The sequence below is a fragment of the Sus scrofa genome, chromosome 11 (assembly GCF_054392235.1).
Source record: "Sus scrofa isolate SSC_HxYL_T2T_F1_AM1 chromosome 11, Sscrofa_HxYL_maternal_Yorkshire_Landrace_v2.0, whole genome shotgun sequence".
NCBI lineage: Eukaryota > Metazoa > Chordata > Mammalia > Artiodactyla > Suidae > Sus > Sus scrofa.
This window is the reverse complement of record NC_139393.1, coordinates 75,397,731-75,419,862: the sequence shown is the minus strand read 5'-3', so window position 1 is coordinate 75,419,862 and position 22,132 is coordinate 75,397,731. Positions and strand designations below refer to the sequence as shown.

The 22,132-nt window shown below is 42.1% G+C and overlaps 2 protein-coding genes and 1 pseudogene across 8 annotated transcripts in view; 2 read left to right on the top strand and 1 right to left on the bottom strand.

Annotated features, from left to right (window-relative positions):
- Nucleotides 1-22,132, bottom strand: part of UBAC2 (UBA domain containing 2) — a 175,930-nt gene that overhangs the window by 119,110 nt on the left and 34,688 nt on the right. For 5 of the 7 annotated variants that reach the window (XR_014819803.1, XR_014819804.1, XM_084982212.1 and 2 more), the window contains exons 3-4: nucleotides 20,594-20,713; nucleotides 19,431-19,540 (exon numbers count right to left, since the gene is read on the bottom strand). Coding sequence is in view for 3 of the 7 variants with exons in the window: in XM_084982212.1 (XP_084838338.1) it covers nucleotides 19,431-19,540; nucleotides 20,594-20,713 (230 nt within the window). In the remaining 4 variants the exon portion in view is untranslated. Of the gene's footprint in view, nucleotides 1-13,187; nucleotides 14,902-16,429; nucleotides 19,541-20,593; nucleotides 20,714-22,132 lie in introns of those variants that run through there. The other 2 variants (XR_014819802.1, XR_014819801.1) reach the window with 2 other exon arrangements.
- LOC102161879 (ribosome biogenesis protein NSA2 homolog pseudogene) lies at nucleotides 6,572-7,420 on the top strand (annotated as a pseudogene).
- Nucleotides 9,233-13,121, top strand: GPR18 (G protein-coupled receptor 18). The gene is made up of 2 exons (XM_003131059.5): nucleotides 9,233-9,495; nucleotides 11,968-13,121. Exon 2 carries the CDS (start codon nucleotides 12,002-12,004, stop codon nucleotides 12,995-12,997), a length of 996 nt encoding a protein of 331 aa, XP_003131107.1. The 5' UTR covers nucleotides 9,233-9,495; nucleotides 11,968-12,001; the 3' UTR covers nucleotides 12,998-13,121.

Here is a 22,132-nt window from a genome sequence, read left to right as displayed (position 1 = left end):
GAAGAGCGCCATGACCGGCTGTCACCTGTAGGTGGCAGTAAGAGCACAGTGCTCGTGTCAGAGCAGCCTTGCCGGACTGTCCATGGGCACGGAAGCAGCGGAAAACAAAGAGGAGCGATTGTGTAAGTTCTCCCACGTTAAATGAGTTGTACTAACTGCTCTGGTACAACAAACGTTTATCTTGCCCAAACACGTTCGCCCAGGCCTCTTCTCAACCACCTCGAAGCGCTCTCCTTTTGGTCTCATTCTTTTGCTTGATATGCCTTTCCGATCAGAGCTGTTTAGAAACATGAGGCCTTCATTTTGGGGGGACCTGGCATAGTTTTCTGTCTTGTAGAAAAAGAAACACACCAACACTAGTCGGATGAAGAAGGCTCTTTCCTGAGGGCCCACTGCGTGTGAGGACGTGCTGGGGCCGGTTATACGCGGGGCCGTACATGCCACACTCTGGTCAACAAGACAGATGCCGCCGCAGGTGAGACACAGGAGAGACGAGCAAACAGTCAAGGGCTGGAGAACAACACAACTGTGAAGGAGCGAGACACCTAAGTCTGCCTCTGAAAACCCCTGGCCAGTGACCCCCGATGAAGAAGTGCCCCCCCGCCCCAAGCAGCAGACTCCTCTAGCAGAGGCGGGCTGCAGCCGCTCGAGGAGCCAGGTCCCCCTGTGCCAGCGCACACCAGCAGGCGGCCCTGCAGGTCTCTGAGGGCGCTCCTACCCACCCAGGTCCTTCCCTTCTCTGCCAAGGTTCCGCTCACACAGCATGGCTTGCTGATGGCAAGAGGAGTAGGAGCCGAAAGTCCAACTTCTGGTGAAGGACGCCCATGCGAAAAGCATTAGCAAGAAGAAGGTTAACACGGTCACAAGAATTCAACTGATCTGTCGCGGGGGCTAGACTCATTTTTAAACATAAGAGGGAGAGTGTGGGTAATCCTGAGTAACCCAGATCAGTACAGATTTGTCATCAAGAAAATGAAAAGCCCGCCCAATTTTTATGTCTTCCTCTGCAGGCTGATGAGAATGTCCAGGAGGCTTGCCATCACCAAGAATGACAGCTCTCCTGAGAGAGGGGGAGACAGAAGGAACCAAGGGCGGGCTCATCCTCACAGCTGCACTTCCTGCTTGTCATATACAAAAGTAATAGTTAAAGGAAAAGGGTTAAAAGTGGACAGGAGTTTCTGTCGCAGCTCAGTGGTAATGAACCTGACTAGTATCCATGAGGATGCAGGTTCAATGCCTGGCCTCGCTCAGTGGGTTAAGGATCCGGTGTTGCCGTGAGCTGCGATGTAGGCTGCAAATGTGGCTCAGATCCCACATTGCTGTGGCTGTGGTGTAGGCTGGCGGCTACAGCTCCAGCTCGACCTCTAGCCTGGGAACTTCCATATGCCATGGTGTGGCCCTAAAAAGACAAAAATAATAATAGTAATAATAATAAAAGTGGATAGGCAGATTAGCTGGAAGAAATGAACAGATTATTAGAAATGGATCAATGTCTAGACAACAAATAAAATCAAATAAATATGTTAAGAAGCTGACTTAAAGATACATTTTAAATAAGGTTAGAAATAAACACACTAAGATAAACAACGAGGTCCCATGGTACAGCACAGGGAGCTATATTCGATCCTGTAATAAACCATAACGGAAAAGAACATGTATGTTTCCGTATAACTGAATCACTGTGGTGTACGCCACAAGCTAACACAACACTGTAAATCAACTACACTTCAATTAAAAAGAAGCTTTTCTTAAATACACAGCACAGAAATCAACACAATAAAGGATGTGAAAGGGAGGCAAAGACCAGGACTTAAAAGACTCCCTCTGGGTTCTGGGTGCCTTTGCGTGGAGTAGACCCCAAATACCCACACACGCACTCAAGGCTCCCTGGGAGGAGGTCCAACTAAATGAATGGACGCGCTCAGGTTTCCAAGCAGAAGATGTGAGTCCTATGTCTCTCATCTCCAGGCCCATGGAAACTCAGAGGGAGACAGAGCTAAAATACTGCAATGGGAAGCGTTACAAGTGCAGAATGCTGGAGGCGAGGCCCTCTGGGAAAGCCTCGACCAACGAACTCCCTTTCTTCCAGCTGGGAAGAGTCATGATCAGCGAAATGAACGGGTCAGTTTGGGGTTTTTTTAAACACTAACTCAGCTAATTAATTAGCGGCACAGACAGGACGCCTGCAGTGCTGTCCCTTTCCAGCCTGACAAGTCCCAGGAAAAACTTAAATATGCTGTGGGGGGCGGGGGGGGGGGGAAGAGAAAAAAAAAAAGGACATTTCAGGCAGGAGAGAGATGAGCATTAGTATTTGGTGCCTAAACCATGTACAAACTATAAGAATGAGATGATTCATAGGTAAAAACCGAGACTCAAGGTGTTTAAAAAGATTTACTCACAGAAACAGCTCAGAAGAAGCAGATACGCTCAAACCCAGGTCTGCGCCACTCAAAGCCTGAGCTGTGACATGAGCTGTGACACAGACAGAAAAGCGCAGGTGGAAAATCGGCTTGCTCCTCCTCGCTCGCTGGCCCTGTTCGGTTCCAGAGGCTGAGGTACGGGTCCCACCCAAAGGCTCCAGGGCCCTGGGGGTTCTGCTGAGTTCTGCTAATAAGAGGCGCCTGGGCGGACCTTTAGGTGAGGAGGAACCTGGGGCCGGGGTACGTATTCCCCTGGTTCCTTCCTGCAAGTTCCTTCAGGCCGAGCAACCCTCAACAGAAAGTCACTGCTGTCCCCAAGGCAGCTGACTCAGCAGGGCGCCTCTCCAGGTTCTAGGAACCTCTCCCTGGCCTGAGCTCTCTGGGCATGAGGGCGCTGGCACAACAAGGCAAGAGCCCTGCCAAAGGTTCCCCTTTTGTCATCAGGTTCCACTTCTGTCATTAGACCTTTATAAATAAGCCCTCCTTGAATTATTCCAGTTTCAGGGTGCCATCTGTTTTCTACTGAGACCTTTAGAGGAGGACAAAACAAAAACAGACGCTTAATGAATTATCGCCGAACAAACCCTACAGCAATTAGCACTCAGGTCGACACACAGAACCTGCCAGCATCCTGGAAGCGCCCCCGTGCGCCCTCCTTGCTCCGTATGACATGCTCCCTCCGTATGACATGCTTTATCGCCTGCGCCTGAATCCCGAAACATTTTATCTCATTTGGTCTGCCTTCTGAAAGTCACACACGTGGAGTGTACATTATGAATGCCTTGGTGTCTGGCTTTTTTCACCGAATACCGTACACAGGAGATTCGCCCACACTGTTACGTGTGCCTTCTACGTGATTCGTGTTGATTATGAAGAGCACCCAATGTTTGTTTACACAACTGATTTATCCACTCTACACCTACTGAACACGTGGGCTGTTCTTAATTTGGTCCGATGAGAAATAACGCCGCTGTGCATATTCTTACCTATGTCTGCCTAGGAGTGGACTCTGAGGAGGTGTGTGTGTCTTCACGTCAGTTCTTAATATCCAACTGTTTTCAAACTTAAGCCCCCGCCGGCACTGCACGAGAGCTCCCAGGTGCCCTTGGCCCTCGCCAACACTTCACCTTGTCGGTCTTTTTCTTTGCACCCGTGTTGGTGACCAGGGAGTAACACCTTAAGGTTTCAATTCTCGTTTCCCTGATTACTTCTGTGGTTGAGCATTCGTACAGGTTTACCGGCCATTTGGAGATACCGTTTTGGGGGTGCTTAAAAAGTCTTGACCCACTGACTGGCAGAGATCTTCCTTCCAAAATTAAGTTTACAGGCTGACGGAAGCTGCCGCCGTGCCTTTCCTTGGGAGCATCCGCTCATGAGGGAGAAACAGGGAAAGGACAGGACGGTCTACTCTCTCAGGAGGTGTTTTGCTTTTTTTGTTTGTTTGGTTGGTTTTTTGCTACAGATCACATTGCCATTCTGATCATTCTCTGTTAAGAAGGACCAACTTCAACAAAATGCACTAAAAGAAATACCATGGTACCACAACATAGAAAGAGCACAACACAATCTCGCAGTCATGAGCAAATATCTCTGGGTCACACCATCCACACCACCGCTGTATCCTTAACGTACTCTGATGTGGGCACGAAGATGAAATTCAGGGACGTGTGTAAAGCACTCAGACCTCTGCCTGATGCTTACTCACCTCTGATAATGCAGCTAGGAGTAAAGGCAGAGATAACAAAAAATCCCAAGTAACTCTCTTTAGACCTTCAACCTTACAGACATGTAAGTACTTGTTAGTACACAGATGCTTGTACACTAAAACCCTCCATTGCACACATTAGAACACAAGTTTGGGTTTAAGTACCTCAAAACACACCTCTCATTTCATTCCCAAGCCCGGACTCTGTTCTTCTAAACGGCTCCTTCAGCATATTACCAGACATTTTGCCCTATAAACGCATCTCTCTATGTATTGTCTCTTTAACTGTGAGCCCAGAATCTGCAGGGGGCGGCTGCGTACATCACAGTAAAACCAGAGTTCTGCTCCATCAGTGCCCTGGGGACCCCGAGTGGACCTCCAGTCAGTAAGTGAAACATGACCCTGCAAACTCTTGGCCTGGCATCCTGTACGATTTCAGTGGGCCCAGGACTGATTTTGCTGCCACGTGGCAGCCTTCTCCTAAGATCCTCTCAGTGAGAGAATCCTCAGGTCTCTAGGAAACTACTCTCACTGTCAATTTAGATCTGTTTTAACTAGAATTATCTACTGCTTTGATTACCAGCGTTCAACGTGTTTGCTGCAAGGTAAGTAATCGTCTGATTGTCTATTTGTCTGTAAAATCGTGAAACTGCACAAAAACTGTCAAGGAACAGGAATGTGGCAAATGCCGAACTTATAACACAATTCAGGAAAACAAGTGGAAAGGAGCTTCATACTCATTTGGCTCTAAGATTATAGCTGTAAGTTGTCACTTTAAAAAAAAAAAACAGATTTAGACAAACAGTATCTCAATCTTCTTTATCCAGAAATCACTATTCAACATGACTGCGCCCTAAAAATAAAGAGCAGGCAGTTTAGGTGCGAGTTTGAAAAAAGAAAGAGGTGGGGACCAAAGCTCCCACATCAAAGGCAGAGGCCATCAGGGCCAAATGCTGACTCTCGGCCTAGTTCGGGCTCCCGCAACCTCACCACCTCTTCCTTCCAGGGACTGGCTGCCGCCCAGCCGCTGTGGGCGTGTGTGCTGATGGTCACCAGCGCCAGGACACATAAACAGGACCTGCCTGGTCCTCTCGTCACAGGATCAGCCGGGCAGGGAGAAATGTGTGAAGAAGGAGAAATACAATTTATCTGGGGCAGAGACAAATCTCTGCTCTAAGAGCATCTTTTTACAATGGGAGTTACTGTGTGGGTCTATTACCTACATCCTTTCTAATAATTATAAAACTGGAGTAACTAAATTATATTCACCCTAAAACTGGGCTTGAGTGCTAAAATAAAAATTGACTTAGGGCTTTTAACATCTTAACAGAATTCAAAAATGGAGCTCACACAGAGGATTTCTCAAAGTGAAGGGAAAGCTGTGAAATCCCTCTTTTGCAAGGTGGAAAATGTTTCCACCATATTCCAAAATAAGTGAGGAAATTTAAAGCTGCATGAATGGTCCCCGAATACGGCAAGTTCTCCTATTTGAGTAAGCAAATCCATGAGGTTCAAGTATTAAAGAAGCAAACTATAAAAGTTTAATTCTTGATCCACTGTTTACTGACCTGCTGCCAAATGCCTGGGAGGAATTTTTTTTAACTGAAATTCTTTTCCAACATAAAATTCCCGGGACAAGCCAGGAACACAGCAGTGCCGGGTGCTGCAGCGTCATGGAGAGGAGGAGGGGTCACTGCTGGGCGGGCCCTTGTGTCCTGTCTGCCTTGACTGGCAGGTCACAGTGGCCCTGATGCCGACACTGGGCTCCACTGCCACAACGCCCTCCACCCTCCATGTCCTCACCTTCTTTCAGTATTCACTCAATTTCCAGGGTCGACTCAAGGCCTGATGTACTCATGCACCGCACACAAACGCCCAAGGACCTCAGTGCAGTGGCGGATGCAAGGCAAGCAAATACACAATGAGACTACAAACACGGGCCACGACAGGGCTAAGAATCCTTACAGGGCTGCAGAACCAACTCGCTTCAGAGGTCAGGAAAAACTTCATTTAAACTAAAACTTTAAAAAGTAGCCGGTCAAGCCAAGGGATGGGAATGCGGTGGGAAGGAATGGGTGGGAAGGGATGTGACGGGCTGGTGGGACAGCGGCCGGGAGTAAAAGTCCCCGTGTGGCTAACATGCAGAGGAGGCTGGCACCGCCCTAAACTGGGCCCCTGGCTGCTTCTCTCTGAGTGAGACAAGGGGCACTGGTGAGTCTTTACGAGACTTAGTAAGACAGACGCCATCACTCTGTCTACTTGAGCAGCACAGGGAACACTAAGCGGCACTTGATTTCAGAAGACTGGTTACAGGCTCTATGAAATTAAGGCAATGGCCTTTTCTGTTGAGGGCGGCGTGGACTCGGATCATGAATCTCTGAGACCCGAAAATTAAGAGCTTCTTCTCGTGCCCGCGGCTGTGCCGGGTGGCTCGGCGGCTGTCACCATGCCACAAAACGAGCATCTTGGGTTACACCGTAAGCGCGATGGATACCGTCTGGATGACCACGAGAAAAGAGAGAAGAAGGAAGGCCGAGAGAGGTTTGTGACCGGTCAATGAAGGCAAAAAAAGATGACTGGTCTGAAAGCTAAGCTCCACCATAAACAGCGCCATGCTGAGAAAAGAGAGATGAGGAGAACTATGAAGATGCTTGAAAAGAGAAACACCAAACAGCAGGATGAGGAGAAGACTCCACAAGGCGAAGTCCCTGCATGTCTACTGGACAGAGAGGGACAGTCTCAGGCTAGAGTGCTTTCTAATATGGTTAAACAAAACCGAAAAGAGAAAGCAGGAAAATGGGAAGTCCCTTGGCCCAACGTTTGTGCCCAGGGAGAAAGAGAAGTATTCAAAGTTATTCGAACGGGAAGGAGAAAGAAAGACGACAGCCTCGAAGAGGATGGTCACTGAGGTGTGCTTTGCTGGAGACGCTTTACTCAAAAACCACCCAATGTGAAAGACTCATTAGGCCAACGGGCTCACGTCTCAAGGAGGCCCATGCAACACACCCGGAAAGCCGCCTTTTGCCTGCCAGTACTTGGTGTAAAGAAGAATCCCTCTTCGCCACCGAATACAACTCTGGGGGTTATCACCAAAGGTACTGTCGTTGAGGTGAGCATGAGCAAGCTGGGCCTCGTGACACAAGGAGGCAAGGTCATCTGGGGAACATATGCCCAGGTTACCAACAATCCTGAAAATGATGGATGCATAAATGCAGTCATAACTGGTTTGACAGCAATTACTTACAGACAACTGCGTATAATTACTGAGGACTACACACCATCAGCAAACCATTAGTCTGATGGTTCTGAATACTACCAATCAGCCTTACAAGTCTGCTGTCATCAAGAAACTATTCATTCTAGTGTTTAAAAAAAAAAATTCAAACAGCCTAGTTTTACAAAGAAAGAAAAATTAAAGTAATGAAGAGATGGGATCTGTACATAAGAGGTCCCAATCTCCAAGGGAAAAATCAAACTCCTATCCTACATGTGAAACAAAACTCTACGAACAAAAAATCGATTAATGTAATTCAGCAAGGAGCAAACCAGGTCCCGTGAAAAAAATCAATGTAGTCCCCTTACCGGAAGTCACCGTGGCAGCTGGGGCAGGCAGGGGCGGGCACTGGACTGGCACCTGAGGAGGCGGGGCCTGCTGTCTGGCATCCTCAGGAAGTCACCCATCAGCGGCCCTCTCTGCCTGGAATCCTCATCTACACAAGAAATGGTTGCACTGGTGGCTGCCCAAGCTTCTAAAACCTATTATTCTGGCATTGTCACAATCAAAAGTACTCTAATCACCACAGGAAAGGACTTAATTTTTCTTTCCTTTTTTTAAAAAATTAAAAAAAAATTTATTATACTTGACTTATAATGCTGTGTCAGTTTCTGCTATACAGCAAAGCAACCCAGTTAGACACATACATACTTAACTTGTCTAAGTCACAAACTTACTACGGTTTTATCTGAGGAAGAAAAAGAGCACGCGCTCTCAAACTTTTAAATTAAAAAACCAGTTAAGTTCATGTACATTTTACAAGTTGACAAACCACACAAAATCAAATATAAAGATAATTAAAATTTTAGAACACGCAAATGAAATCATAATTTTTTTTTAAGAAAAAGTAAATTATTAGGCAAGCGATGACTGGGTTTCTCACTTCCTTTTTCACTGGTTTCATTTCCTTCTTAGGTTAAAACACTCCCAATATGTAAATTACTCCACTGAAGACTTTCAGAGTCCTTTCTTAGCAATGTGTAGGGACACTTACACAAAAGGAATTACTACTAGACTTCCTGTGACAGAAAAGGGATCTGAAGCACAGGGGACTTAAAAAAAGCAAAGTGAACTAAAGGAGATAAATGCACATGCAGAGCAGAAGCAAACAAATAATTGGATCCTACAAATGTAACCATTTAGAAACAGTTTTGGAGTTCCCTTTGTGGCTCAGCGGGTTAAGAACCCGACACAGTAAGTCCGGGAGGATGTGGGTTCAATTCCCAGCCTCACTCAGTGGGTTAAGGATCTGGCATTTGCAACAAGCTGCAGCGTAAAGTCACAGATGCATCTCGAATCCGGTGTTGCCGTGGCTGTGGCACAGATCCCTAGACACAGGTGCAGCTGTAAAGAAAGAAAAAGAAAAAAAGAAGGGTTTTGGCAGTAAAAAGTGTTCCATGATTCTAAGAATTTTATAGTAAAGGGTTAACTGTCTGGGCGGGGGTTACCTACTAAGTGCCAGGCTAGCACTTGGTTTTTTCTGGTTTAATGTTCTCATAATCCTATCAGATGGGTATTATCTCAATTTTAGCTCTATAGGAACTACATAGGAACAAAGGCTCAGAGCGCTTAAGTGATTAGACAAAGTCATACAGCTTAGAAAGTGAAGAAGTTATACTACAATTCCATCCTAGTCAACATCAAATCTCATTCTCTTTCAACAGATGATGCAGACTTTAAGCACCAAAGGAAAACAAAAATTGAAGACATTTCTCCCTTTTTGTATGATCCTCTTAAATATAAGCCATCATGTCAAAGGGAGCTTATGCTATGCATGACTTCATAAACAAATCATTTGTGAAAGAGAAAAACCACATCCAGGGTAAAGTCATAAGCTGAAAAGCCTTATTTCACAGAGTACTTCCTGAAAGAGACAAAGCAGCAATTACAGCTGAACAAGTACCAACTCCTACCGAGTATTATATTTGAAACAACTTTTTAAAGCAACAGAAGATCCTAAAACAAAAGAAATATAGCATTTCTTAAATACACCATTTCTAGAAAGCTATTTTGACACAAGCGACTCAAAGACGTCTCTTTTACAGAGCTGGGTGTACTGAAAAACCTTCCTAACACAGCCTTTTGATGGACAGGAGGTGAGTAACATTTCATTAACTTCATCGCAGATTATCAGAAGTAATGCTGTACTTACTAAATCTCGAAACACTTGTTTTATTTTAATACGTTACCAAAGTATGTTGGTGAAGGATCTTCAAATGGGTCATACTGTCGTCTTCCTGCATTACTGATATTTTTCATTTATTTTCAACCCTGTTTTACATTAATAGTAAATGTAATCTTTTTCAACATAAAGAAAATGCCGGTATGAAAAACCCTCAACATCTCTGGGAGTCTTTGTCACTTGGTTTCAATTACATTGTTTCACAAAACGTACTTAAAGGCTTTTAAGAGAAGGCTATAGCTAATCATGGAATCTAAAGCTTTTAAAATGCTGGCTTAACAGTCAATTGCTTCAATTTATCCAAAAATTTATGTGCTCTGAGTACAACTTGCATTGGTAATGCCTTTAGAACACATGCATCACAAATATTTTTTTCAACCCTAAGCAAATAAACATGACTGTTGGTGACAAAAAAGTAATTTGAGCCCAATGAGGAGAAAAGATTTATTTAAAAATGATTCGTAAGTAAGGAATTTCTGCGACAAAATCTGGAGATTAGAATGGGTGGAGGGAGTTCTGATACAACATTAAAAGAGGAAAAAGGACTCAAATGTCATTTACATTACCATTGCTACTATTTAAAATTTCACTGAAAGTTAAAGAGTCAAGTCTCTAAATTTATTTTCCGTTGTGTGATACTGGAGATGTAATTTTTCTATGTAATATTTTTCTCATTTGATAGCAATTAATATTCTACTCACACCAATATTTGGAAATTTTAATTAATACATGCTTTTAAATATATAGAATTCTACTCCAAAATCATACTTAACCCTAAATATTTGGCAAATTCACCACAGTCAGGAAGGTAGGAAGGAAAGGAAAGAGGGAGGGAGGGAGAAGAAAACAAATTTTTATCTTGCGTTTATCCACAGCAGTTGCTCGAGTTAATTCTAAATTACCAACAGCCCATGATGCCACTGACCAGATGGCTAATCTCCGCCCACAGTTTTCACTAAAGAGAGATTCAGGCTGAAAGAGAGAGAGACAGAGAGAGACCATTCTGCAAAGTGACATTTTTGAAGGAAACTTTTCTTAACACCTCCATATTTCAACGAGGTTGCCTCAAGGTTCCATCTCTTTGTAGCGAGTCTATTTTTAAAACCACCGTTGCTGGCATTGCATTCTGAGTAATGCAAGTTTCACGCTGAGGGGGGTTAATGATATTTACAATCACAACCGGATTCCTTTCCATTGGAAATGGACACGTGGGGGTGGGAATTAATTTCTGCAAACACATAAAGTCAACGACTGACTTAATAACTACTTGTCTTTGATAGTCCTTTTTAAAAATTAAATTTGACAAATAATATGTACGCTTCTGCATCTAGGCAGAATGAAGGCATGAAAGTAATGTGTATGTGTGTGTGCGCGCAGTAATGTCTTATTCCCGAGGCGGTGCTTTCTGCACACTATTGCAGCAGTGAAATCTGCTTCCAGGACACTGGAAAACACCATCTGGAAGACAGCACTGGCGCTCCCAACTGTGTATGAAAAAGTAGCCCATGTATTGTTTTGAGAGTCAAGTTCTTGATGTGGAGACCTTGGCACAAAACATGGCTATTTCTAAACCAATGATAGTTGAGAGAGTACATAATACTATGAAGAAGTGTTTACCCCTTGAAAAAAACAGGTTTAGTGGCCAAGTAAGCAGGTCTTCATGGACAAACCAGAATCGCTGCTGTGGATCACTCTGCCAAAGCTTCCCTCCTTCACTCATCCATCAGTTCAGCAAATATCACTCATTGAGTATCTACTATGTACTCACCAGGCAGTGGGGATAAAGCAGTAAAAAGGAAACGTTGCTGCTTTCAAATGAGTTTACTGTGAATAATCAGCAATCAATCAGTTATATGGTTCCTTTATTAGTTTCTAATACATATTTTATGTTAAAACTATATTTAATGAGTAAAAATTCATTACTTGAACATTACTAATCTGGGTTACCAAATATTTAAAGAGAAGGAAGATGATAAAAAGTGGCAAAACTACTTTGTAAGATTCAAAATTCAGCATGGCCTTTCCCCAGTTAGTCCCAATCAAAGGATAGCTATTACAGGAACAACTGCTACCCAATTCCACACTTTGGGGGAAAAATATCATAAAGAAAAGGTTATTCTTTAGGGGAGAGAGGGAGGTAGGCAGGAAGAGAGAAAAGGAATAAATTTGCCAGCCTTATGACACAACAGGCCACTTAATAGATTAGTACCTACTAGTAATAATACCTAGGGAGTGTGTTTCTTAAATACCAAGACACATACGTTGACTCATGACATGAAATGTCTCAAAATTAAAATCCACTGACATGCCCAGTGGAATGTGAGAATGTTCAGCATTTATTTTTCAACACAGGCTTTTATTCCTCCTGTTCTTAACTATTTTACAGTTTCTAAGTGTCATGCCTACCAACAAACTATAAGATGACCACCCCTCACAACCAAACTCACCCTGGCCCTTCTGACAACTCACATCCCGACGAATACAAAATCGCAGCCCTTGTCTTCTACAGCTGTATCTTCATAATCGGATTATTTGTTAATGTCACTGCACTATGGGTTTTCAGCTGTACCACCAAGAAGAGAACCACTGTAACCATCTATATGATGAATGTGGCGTTACTGGACTTAATATTTATATTGACCTTACCCTTCCGAATGTTTTATTATGCAAAAGGTGAATGGCCCTTTGGAGCGAACTTCTGCCAGATTCTTGCAGCTCTCACGGTCTTTTATCCAAGTATTGCGCTATGGCTTTTAGCTTTCATCAGTGCTGACAGATACATGGCCATTGTACAGCCCAAGTACGCCAAGGAACTTAAAAACACGTGCAAGGCCGTGCTAGCGTGCGTGGGTGTCTGGATAATGACCCTGACGACCACCACCCCACTCCTACTGCTATACGATGACCCAGACAGAGCCTCCACTCCCGCCACCTGCCTCAAGATTTCTGACATCATCCACTTAAAAGCTATAAACGTGCTGAACTTCACTCGACTGATATTTTTTTTCTTGATTCCGCTATTCATCATGATTGGGTGCTACTTAGTCATCATTCACAGTCTCCTCCACGGCAAGACGTCTAAGCTGAAGCCCAAAGTCAAGGAGAAGTCTATACGCATCATCATCACACTCATGGTGCAGGTGCTCGTCTGCTTCATGCCTTTCCACGTCTGCTTTGCTTTCCTGATGCTGGGAGGGGACGAGAACAGCTACAACCCCTGGGGTGCCTTCACCACCTTCCTCATGAACCTCAGCACCTGTCTGGATGTGATCCTCTACTACATTGTTTCAAAGCAGTTCCAGGCTCGAGTCATCAGCGTCATGCTGTACCGCAACTACCTTCGGAGCGTGCGCAGAAAGAGCTTCCGCTCCGGTAGCTTGCGGTCACTGAGCAACATAAACAGCGAAATGTTATGAATGGTCGTTTTTTGTCTCCCATCTCTTTACGTTCACTTTACTATCTTAGGGTCAATGGATATTTGTATGATGTTATCGAGTCCCTTCTCCCCTGGAGGAAAAAAATTAAAAACTTTAAACTCTTCTTTGTAGAGTCTTATTATTGTGGCAGCATAATTCAATATACTTAAGTATTCTAATAAATTCATTATTTTTATTTTTAAAAGTAGTATAAACTGTGTTCAAGAAGTATTGGGGAGCAAAACATCCAATTTGTCTTTCATACTCAAGCCTTATCTAAATACACGGTTGACCTGACTTCTTGGATTTAATTCTATGTGCGAATCATGATGTCAACCAAGCCAGGAGGCAAAATAATGGAGCTGCTGATTTTTGGTTTATGTGGTTTTTTGGCCACACCCACAGCATATGTAACTTGCTGGGCCAGGAATCAAACCCATGTCACAGCAGGACCTGAGTCATCGCAGTGACAGTGCCAGATCTTTAGCCCACATAAAAAAACTCCTTGCGCTACTGTCTGAAATACTTTCTAACTAGATGTAGCTCCTCTTGTTTAACTTACATGCAGAATTGGTGGTCTAAATACAGTATTTTGTGTTCTAAACACCAAACTTCCAGGATCCCTACACTAACAATTATTTTCAACTCAACATCTGCAGCAGGACAAAATTTGCAGGAGCCAGCACCTGAGGGTGCCCGTAAAGGCCATGGCCATCAGCCACCCCCTACTCTGAATTCATTTTCCTTTGGAAACAGACTATAGTCATCACCAACTATTACAGAGAGCCCAGAACGCACCACACTCTACTTAAGACCAGTGAGGGGAACCAAACCAGAGATCCAATTTCTGCCCAATAGTCCAAGTTCATTCCTATGACATGGGGTTTCTACTCTAGGGTGAAACAGCTTCCTCCAATCTAAGGAGTTTGCTCTTCTTATGTGATTAAACATCATATTACAGAAGAGTCTGATTTTTTTCCAGGCCATATGTCACAGTATAAATAGTACTAGGGAGGGACCTTGAATTCTTCTCCTGGCCTTGTCATTTAATTTCCCCTAATGAAGTAATTTCTCCATTTAAAATGGAAAGGAAGGAGTTCCCATCGTGGCGCAGTGGTTAACGAATCCGACTAGGAACAGGAGGTTGGGGGGTTCGATCCCTGGCCTTGCTCAGTGGGTTAAGGATCTGGCATTGCTGTGAGCTGTGGTGTAGGTCGCAGACGCGGCTCGGATCCCGCATTGCTGTGGCTCTGGGGTAGGCTGGCAGCTGCAGCTCCAATTAGACCCCAGCCTGGGAACCTCCATATGCCGTGGGAGCGGCCCAAGAAACAGCAAAAAGACAAAAAAAAAAAAAAAAAAAAAAGGAAAGGAAGTAAACTATAATCTGTAAACATATTATTCTAAATATTATGGAAGACAACAAATAGTCAACCATAACTTCCTCTTTGCTGATCATCTGTATTATTCTTCACATTTAAGGATCAAATAAACACATTGGCTATAAATAGATTTCTATAACCTGGGCAAATTCACATTCTTGAAAAAAACATAAACACAAAGGAGTCCAATCATCAAACAGCATTTTAGTACTAGAGGATCCCTCAGATGCTCTTCCAATCCAATTCTTCCGCTTTAAACATAAAGAAAATGAGGTCCTAAGAGGTTATGTACTTTCTCAGCTGAAGCCCCAGGATCAGAAACCAAGCTCAGTTCTCCTTTCACGTCAACCACCAAATTTTCAATAATAAAAAGTAAACAAGCTCACAGCAAGTAAACGTTCTCATAGCCACACATAGCAAAGGAGTCGTCAAGACGGTAGTAGGACGGAGCTCTTCAACACAGAGAAAACTTTTTTTTTTTAATCTTTTTTAGGACTGCAACCATGGCACATGGAGGTTCCCAGGCTAGAGGCTGAATCAGAGGTGCAGCTGCCGGCCTACACCACAGCCACAGCCACAGCCACACGGGATCCAAGCCATGTCTGCAATCTACGCCTTGGCTCACTGCAAGGCCAGTGAGGGAGACCAGGGATCAAAACTGCATCCGCATGGATGCTCGTCAGATGCCTTTCCACCGAGTCACGACAGGAACTCCCAGAGAAAACTTCTTGAAGTTTTAAGCTTGACTAGTCAGGTGGCAAGATACTTTAGTAAGTATCATTAAATGAATTCTTATTTCAGAAACAAGGGAAATTACTCCCGTATTTGATATGTAGGTTTATGGTATATGTGACAACAGTCACTTGCCTGCTCTCCCCTGTGCAGATTAATCTGCTCTTACATAAGTGATTAAACGATGAGTTCTTTGCAATGACTTCTTCTTGATGAGAAGAATCTGACAGCACAAAACAGAACTAAAGACTCTGTTGACACAAAGTGCAAAAAGTGAAAATGTATGTCATGATTCTCACGATAAAACTTTAAGAGTTCCCATCGTGGCTCATCAGTTAATGAAGCCGACTAGTGTACGTAAGGACGCAGGTTTGATCCCTGGCCTCACTCAGTGGGTTAAGGATCCGGTGTTGCCCTGAGCGGTGGTGTATGTAGGTCGCAGACACAGCTCGTATCCCACATTGCTGTGGCTCTGGTGTAGGCGAGCAGCTAGAGCTCTGACTAGACCCCTAGCCTGGGTACTACGTGGGCACAGCCCTAAAAAGACAAAAAACAAAAACTTTAGATAATCTAGAACAATTAATTAAAAATAATTTTATTCAGCATTCTAATGATAATGATGCTACGATGCTATAAATGCTAATAGGGATCTTAATGTGTTGGGCTATACATAAAAGGACAATTAACCCTGCCAGAGGGCAACAGGGTGCAGAAAGAAAGCCAAGCAGGCAGGAGAATACAAACACACAGCATGTTCAGAGAGCTGAAGACAGATGGGGGAGTGGCTTGAAACACTGGATTGGGGTCAGGTTACCAGGGCTTTGAAAGGAAAGAAAAAAAAAAATTTATGCCTGGAGAGGTTGCTACTGCTAGGATGTCTCCACAGATGAGCTTATTTAATGCCCTCCACTGCCCTGTGAGGTACAGAGTATAGTCCTCAAGTCACATATGAAGGTCATCTATAAACTGAGCTCAGGAAAGGGAACTTGAGAGAAGTAACTTGCTCAGGAAGACCCACAAGTAGTACATGGCAGAGCTGGACCCTCAGATAAATCTGGTTTATGTAATGGCAAAGCTTCTAGCATTTGCACTGCCTTGATGACATTCTAGAAGAGTTGATTTCTATTCTGAAGAAAATGGAGATTTAAAGGCTAATTTAGGAGTTCCCGTCTTGGCGCAGTGGTTAGGAACCATGAGGTTGCGGGTTCGATCCCTGGCCTTGCTCAGTGGGTTAAGGATCCAGCGTTGCCGTGAGCTGTGGCGTAGGTTGCAGACGCGGCTCGGATCCTGCGTTGCTATGGCTCTGGTGTAGGCCGGCGGCTACAGCTCCAATTAGACCCCTAGCCTGGGAATCTCCATATGCCGCAGGAAGTGGCCCTAGAAAAGGCAAAAAGACAATAAACAAATAAATAAATAAATAAAATAAAGGTTGATTTAAAGGTTTTGAAAAGGATGGTCAAACTTGTATTTTAGAAAGATAACTTCTAAAAACCTTGCATAAAATGCTTTGGATGGATAGGAAGACTAGTTGGAGAATTAATGCAAAAACTAGGCAAGAAAGGATTAGTTAAGACTGAGATAATCACATGGAGTTCCTGGGTGGCCCAGCTGTTAAGGACCCAGCATTGTCACTGCTATGGCGCAGGTTCGATCCCTGGCCTGGGAACCTCTGTATTCCACAGGCATGCCCCCCCCCAACAAAAAAAAAAGACTGAGATAATGACAGGAGGCATGAAGCAAGTGGGTTGAAGGGATGGTTTATAGGGCTTTGAATGAATACAAGTTGGTGCCCTACTCCAATGATGAGAAAAGGGAACTATTTTCAGCTTAGGTGACTGAGTAGATGGAAGTGCCACTGAATTAAAGAGTACAGAAGGAGGAAGAGATGAGAATAGAGAAAAGGGCCATCAGATGTACAGGTATAACCGTATCACTTTGCTGTACACCTGAAACTAACACCACATTATAAATCAGCTATACTCCAATAAAATTTTTTTTAAAAAGAGGTGATCAGAAGAGACAGGAGTGTCTGAACATGATGAGTTTTCTTTCAGTCTTAGAAGTCTTTAGGAAATATGTCCAAAGAAAGATCAGAAAAATTACACGGACTAGCAATGGAGAGCTGGGAGACAAACAACAGATGCTAAGGTGGCTGAAGTCGTGGGAGTGGACAAGATGGCCCAGACAAAGCACCAGGAGTAAGCTTGAGAAAATGTCAAAAGCATTGAATGTGCTACTGAAAGGTCAAATAGGACACGTGAAAATAAGCCATTAATGGCTTTAGCAATCACTTGGTTAATGGTGACCTTTCTAAGAGAAGTTTTAATACCAGTGAGGTTAAAAAAAAAGCAAGAGAGAGAGAGAAGTGAAGAACTGGAGGGAATGAGAATAAAGTTGGCTGAGAAAGAGAAAGGTAACAAGAGGTTATGTGGAAAACACTGCAAATTATAAAACTCAGAAGAGGAAACACTCTTTTCAGCCAATGTATTTTATATTTACAAAATGCAGAGTTTATTTATTGAAGAAAAGATTTATGTTCCAAGAAGTCTATGTTTGAGGATGCTTCAAGATTCAAAAAAGCCATACTGTAATGTTTCGTGATTTAAGAGGAAGGAAAAATACATTCTCACTCAGGTGATGTCTAAATTAACATTCAATTGTCCTTTAGCAGGAATCCTGTAACTTGAGAATTTACTCAAATTTGCCAATTCTTGCTACAACCCAAGATTTAAATAGGTAGATACCGTCTGGCTTCAAGAATTATTAAAAACATTGCCACCAACTTCAAAACTGAATCTTCGTTATGTGTACCAGTTAAGATTCCATAAAGAAATAAATGTCATTCATACAGAGATATACCTGTCACGTGACTCTATATGCAACAGAGAAAAATTATCACACAAGGGGACAACGTAAATAAGGATTAAAAGATATGTTACTCCTCGTTCCCCAAATTTATTCTAACACAAATACACAAGACACACACGATCCTTCCACAAACTCAGTAGGCCATATAAAGAACAAAAAAGAATCGGCCTGAATAAGAAATGTCTGGGGAAAACCAATGATTTGTGATTTTGCTTCATTCCTAATGACCCACAGTGTTTTCCACAATAGCAAAACAGTCAAACTTCTCAGTCTAATGGCAATTACAACCTGTAGAACTCAAAAACTGCTTGATAATTATCACACAGAACTTTAAGGGTGTCCACTAAAATATTATTCAGAATTACATACAATTAAGACAGCTAAAGATCACTCGTGCCAGTCACAGTTCAGTAAATCTCATGAAGGGCAGCTACAACCACTAATATTGACAATATAAGTGTGAAAACTATGCGATCACTACCCTTATTTTTAAAAAGAGATTCAAACTGAATTTTTGAATTAAGATACATTAAACAGTCTAATAGTTCTCAAAAAAATACATACTGAAAATTAAAATAAGGCTGACGTTAGTATACACAGAATTTTTTTTTTTTGCCTTAGCGTGCAGCGGCTTGATGTGGGAACCTGGTTCCCAGACCAGGGACTGACCCTAGGCCACAGCAGTGACAAACGCTAAGTCCTAACCACCAGATCACCAGGGAACTCCCTGCACACAACGAATTTTAAACATGTACTTGTAAACATGTACACGTAAGTAAAATTTGTTCTTCATAGTGTCTCATCCCTAAATACAGTCTCAGATATTTAATTCAGATATTTAAGGCCATTTACACGCACTCGCAACTCTGTTCCTAGATACCAGTTATCATAAACTAAAACATGTTTTTTGGGGTTCTGTTTTTAAAGAAGACCAACACAACGTGAAAGCACAGACACTGGGAGTTAGGCTGCCCATTGCAGGTGCCTACAAAGTTCTAACCTCTGCAACACTTTTCTTTTATCTTTTGTAGAAACATATAAACAGTATCATTTTTAAAAGCATCATTCTTCAGAAACAACTTCAGACAAATTAATTTTGTTTCCTAATCTAATCCAATTAAACTTTGTACTTTTGTGTTTAATTAGTTCACAAAGTTACAAAGACAAAATTTCACTATGAAAACACAATTTTATCTTTCACACCAGAACAGAAAATTCATTAAAAATTCTCTAAAATACGGGATTTGAAAGTTGAAAAAGTGGATGTAAAAACAGATTCTGTTTCAAGAACATAAAGAAAATGTTAAGTATATACCAGATTTTTTTTAAACATAAAATCAATTTTACTATATTCAAAAGTTGTAAATATTATTTTACTGACTTTCATGTACAATAATGCTCTGCAGCAGATTTAAGTAGTTAGGAACCGACCTAAACTTTTGAGAGCTACTTACAATCCAGAAGGCAAATTTCTGGCTGCAGTGATACCAAAGGAATACTGCACAGCTTCCACGAGAATGAAGTCACCCACGGCTGACAGAACCCAGGAGCCCAGCAAAAAGGACTAAAAATAAAACAGGAAGAACATTACAGAGAGGAGTCTTCTAAAAATAAACTAACTTTTATTTAATTAGAACCAGCTCAGGTATATACACACTTATACTTTTGAAGTCTGAACATATTTTTCAAAATGAGGGAGTAAAACCAAATTGGTTAAATACATTAATAACTTCCATAATTTCTAAGTGCATTGAAGAAAAGATATTTAGAGCATGACTTATTTTTGTAAGTAACACATGAACCATTAGCCAAAATAAGTGATCAGAATTTTATTGAAGTAAAACTCTGATTTTTTTTTTTTTTAGGGCCACAGCTGCAGCATATGAAAGTTCCCAGGCTAGGGGGTCAAATCCAAGCTGCAGCTGCCAGCCTACACCACAGTCACAGCAATGCCAGACTGGAGCCTCGTCTGCGACCTTACGCTGCAACTTGAAGCAATACCAGATCCTTAACCCACTGAGCAAGGCCAGGGATCAAACCTGAATTTTCAAGTACACTAATCGGGTTCTCAACCCGCTGAACCACGACGGGAACTCCAAAAACCCTTAATTAAAATTTTTACTGCCCATTTATACTAATGTTATTATCTATTATCATTACCATCACTATTATTTTATTTTACTAGTGACTTAAATTTAATTATTTCCTTGAGGTAATGTTCATGTTCCAAACCTGAGGATCATGTAATTAAAAGATAATTGTTAGGAGTTCCTGTTGTGGTTCAGTGGTTAACAAACCCAACTAGTAGCCATGAGGACACGGGTTTGATCCCTGGCCTTGCTCAGTGGGTTAAGGATCCGGCGTTGCTGTGAGCTATGGTGTAGGTCACAGATGCGGCTCGGATCCCGTGTTGCTGTGGCTGTGGTTCAGGCCAGCGGCTACAGCTCTGATTCAACCCCTAGCCTGGGAACTTCCATATGCCCTAAAAAGACCAAAAAAAAAAAAAGATCATTGTTAATAGTAACACTAAGCTTAACCAAATAAAACTTCTTAAAAATAATAAAACAACTTTTTTTCTACAACCTAAATAGCAAAGGGAAAATACGTAAAAACTTACTGCAAATTTCCTGCTTCCATATCTTCTTTCAAATATCCTAAAATTATAAATAAGCAGACTACTGCAGAAAGTATCTTTCAAATCGAGGCAAATTATTCTTCCACATATCAATCTCCAAATCTAGATAGGAATTTAAAAAAGAAAAACAAAAAGAGTAAGATAGGTCTCTTCCTTAGCAATTTATTATATTTACTTTATACTGATTATTTTTTTATACTCTAAACAAAGTAATGACGCCCACAAAAAAGGTGAACTGTTACATATGTGACTTCCCTAAGAAATGAGATTGACGCTCTCATACTAAAATCCCTTCCATATAATGGCACTCAAAATTTTGTGTTTATTATAACAGAATGTATTTTCATTAAGACAACAACAAAATTTCCTTGAAAAAATTTTAAGCCTGTGTTTAGTAAGATTAAAAAAATTATTTATGGGAGTTCCTGTCGTGGCTCAGTGGTTAACGAATCCAACTAGGAACCATGAGATTTCGGGTTCGATCCCTGGCCTCACTTGGTGGGTCAAGGATCCGGCGTTGCCGTGAGCTGTGGTGTAGGTCGCAGATGCGGCTTGGATACCTGGTTGCTGTGGCTCTGGCTTAGGCTGGCAGCTATAGCTCTGATTAGACCCCTAGCCTGGGACTCTCCATATGCCAAGGGAGAGGCCCTAGAAATGGCAAAAAGACAAAAAATAAATAAATAAAATTATTTATGAACTGGAATGAAAGGCTACCAGGTGTTCATTTTTATGTTACTAAATAAAGCAAAACCATATCTGAAATCAATTTAGAGATAAACCCAAAAATACAAATTTCTGAGTTTAATTTTATTCACATATTTTTTAAACTTCATTGATTTATTTAGGCTGCACCCATGGCATGTAGAAGCTCCTGGGCCAGGGAATGAACCTGAGCCACAGCAGTGACAATACTGGATCCTTAAGCACTAGGCTACCAGGGAACTCTGAGCTTAATTTTAATGATCAACCTACTTCATAGCAATTTAAGACAACTATTGTTAAATATTACTAGGTTCAAAATTTTAAAATGACTTTTAGTTTATTTAGATCATTCTGGTTGGATAAAAAACATAAAAAGGGATACAGAAGGAAGAGCTATTCGAAGACCTATATGAGTCTTTTTAAATATTTTCTACACTTTAAAAGATACACCCAATGACCCCTGCAAAACATTCTGATCTTATTTCCCCTTCACAATTACCTTATAAACAGGTAAAAGAAACATTAACCCTGTTTTTTGGTATTGGTTTTATTTTGATGAAATGTACATAAAATTTATCATTTTAATTATTTTTAGGTGTACAATGAATGCCATGGCATTAAGAACATTCACAGGGAGTTCCCTGGAGGCTAGCGGTTAAGGATTCAGTGTTGTCACTGCTGTGGCTCAGGTTCAATCCCTGGCCTGGGAACTTCTGCATACCATGGGCATGCCCCTCCCCCCCAAATAAAACAAACCAAAAAAAGCATTCACACTATTGTACACTCATCAACAGAACTGTTTCATCATCCCAAACAGAA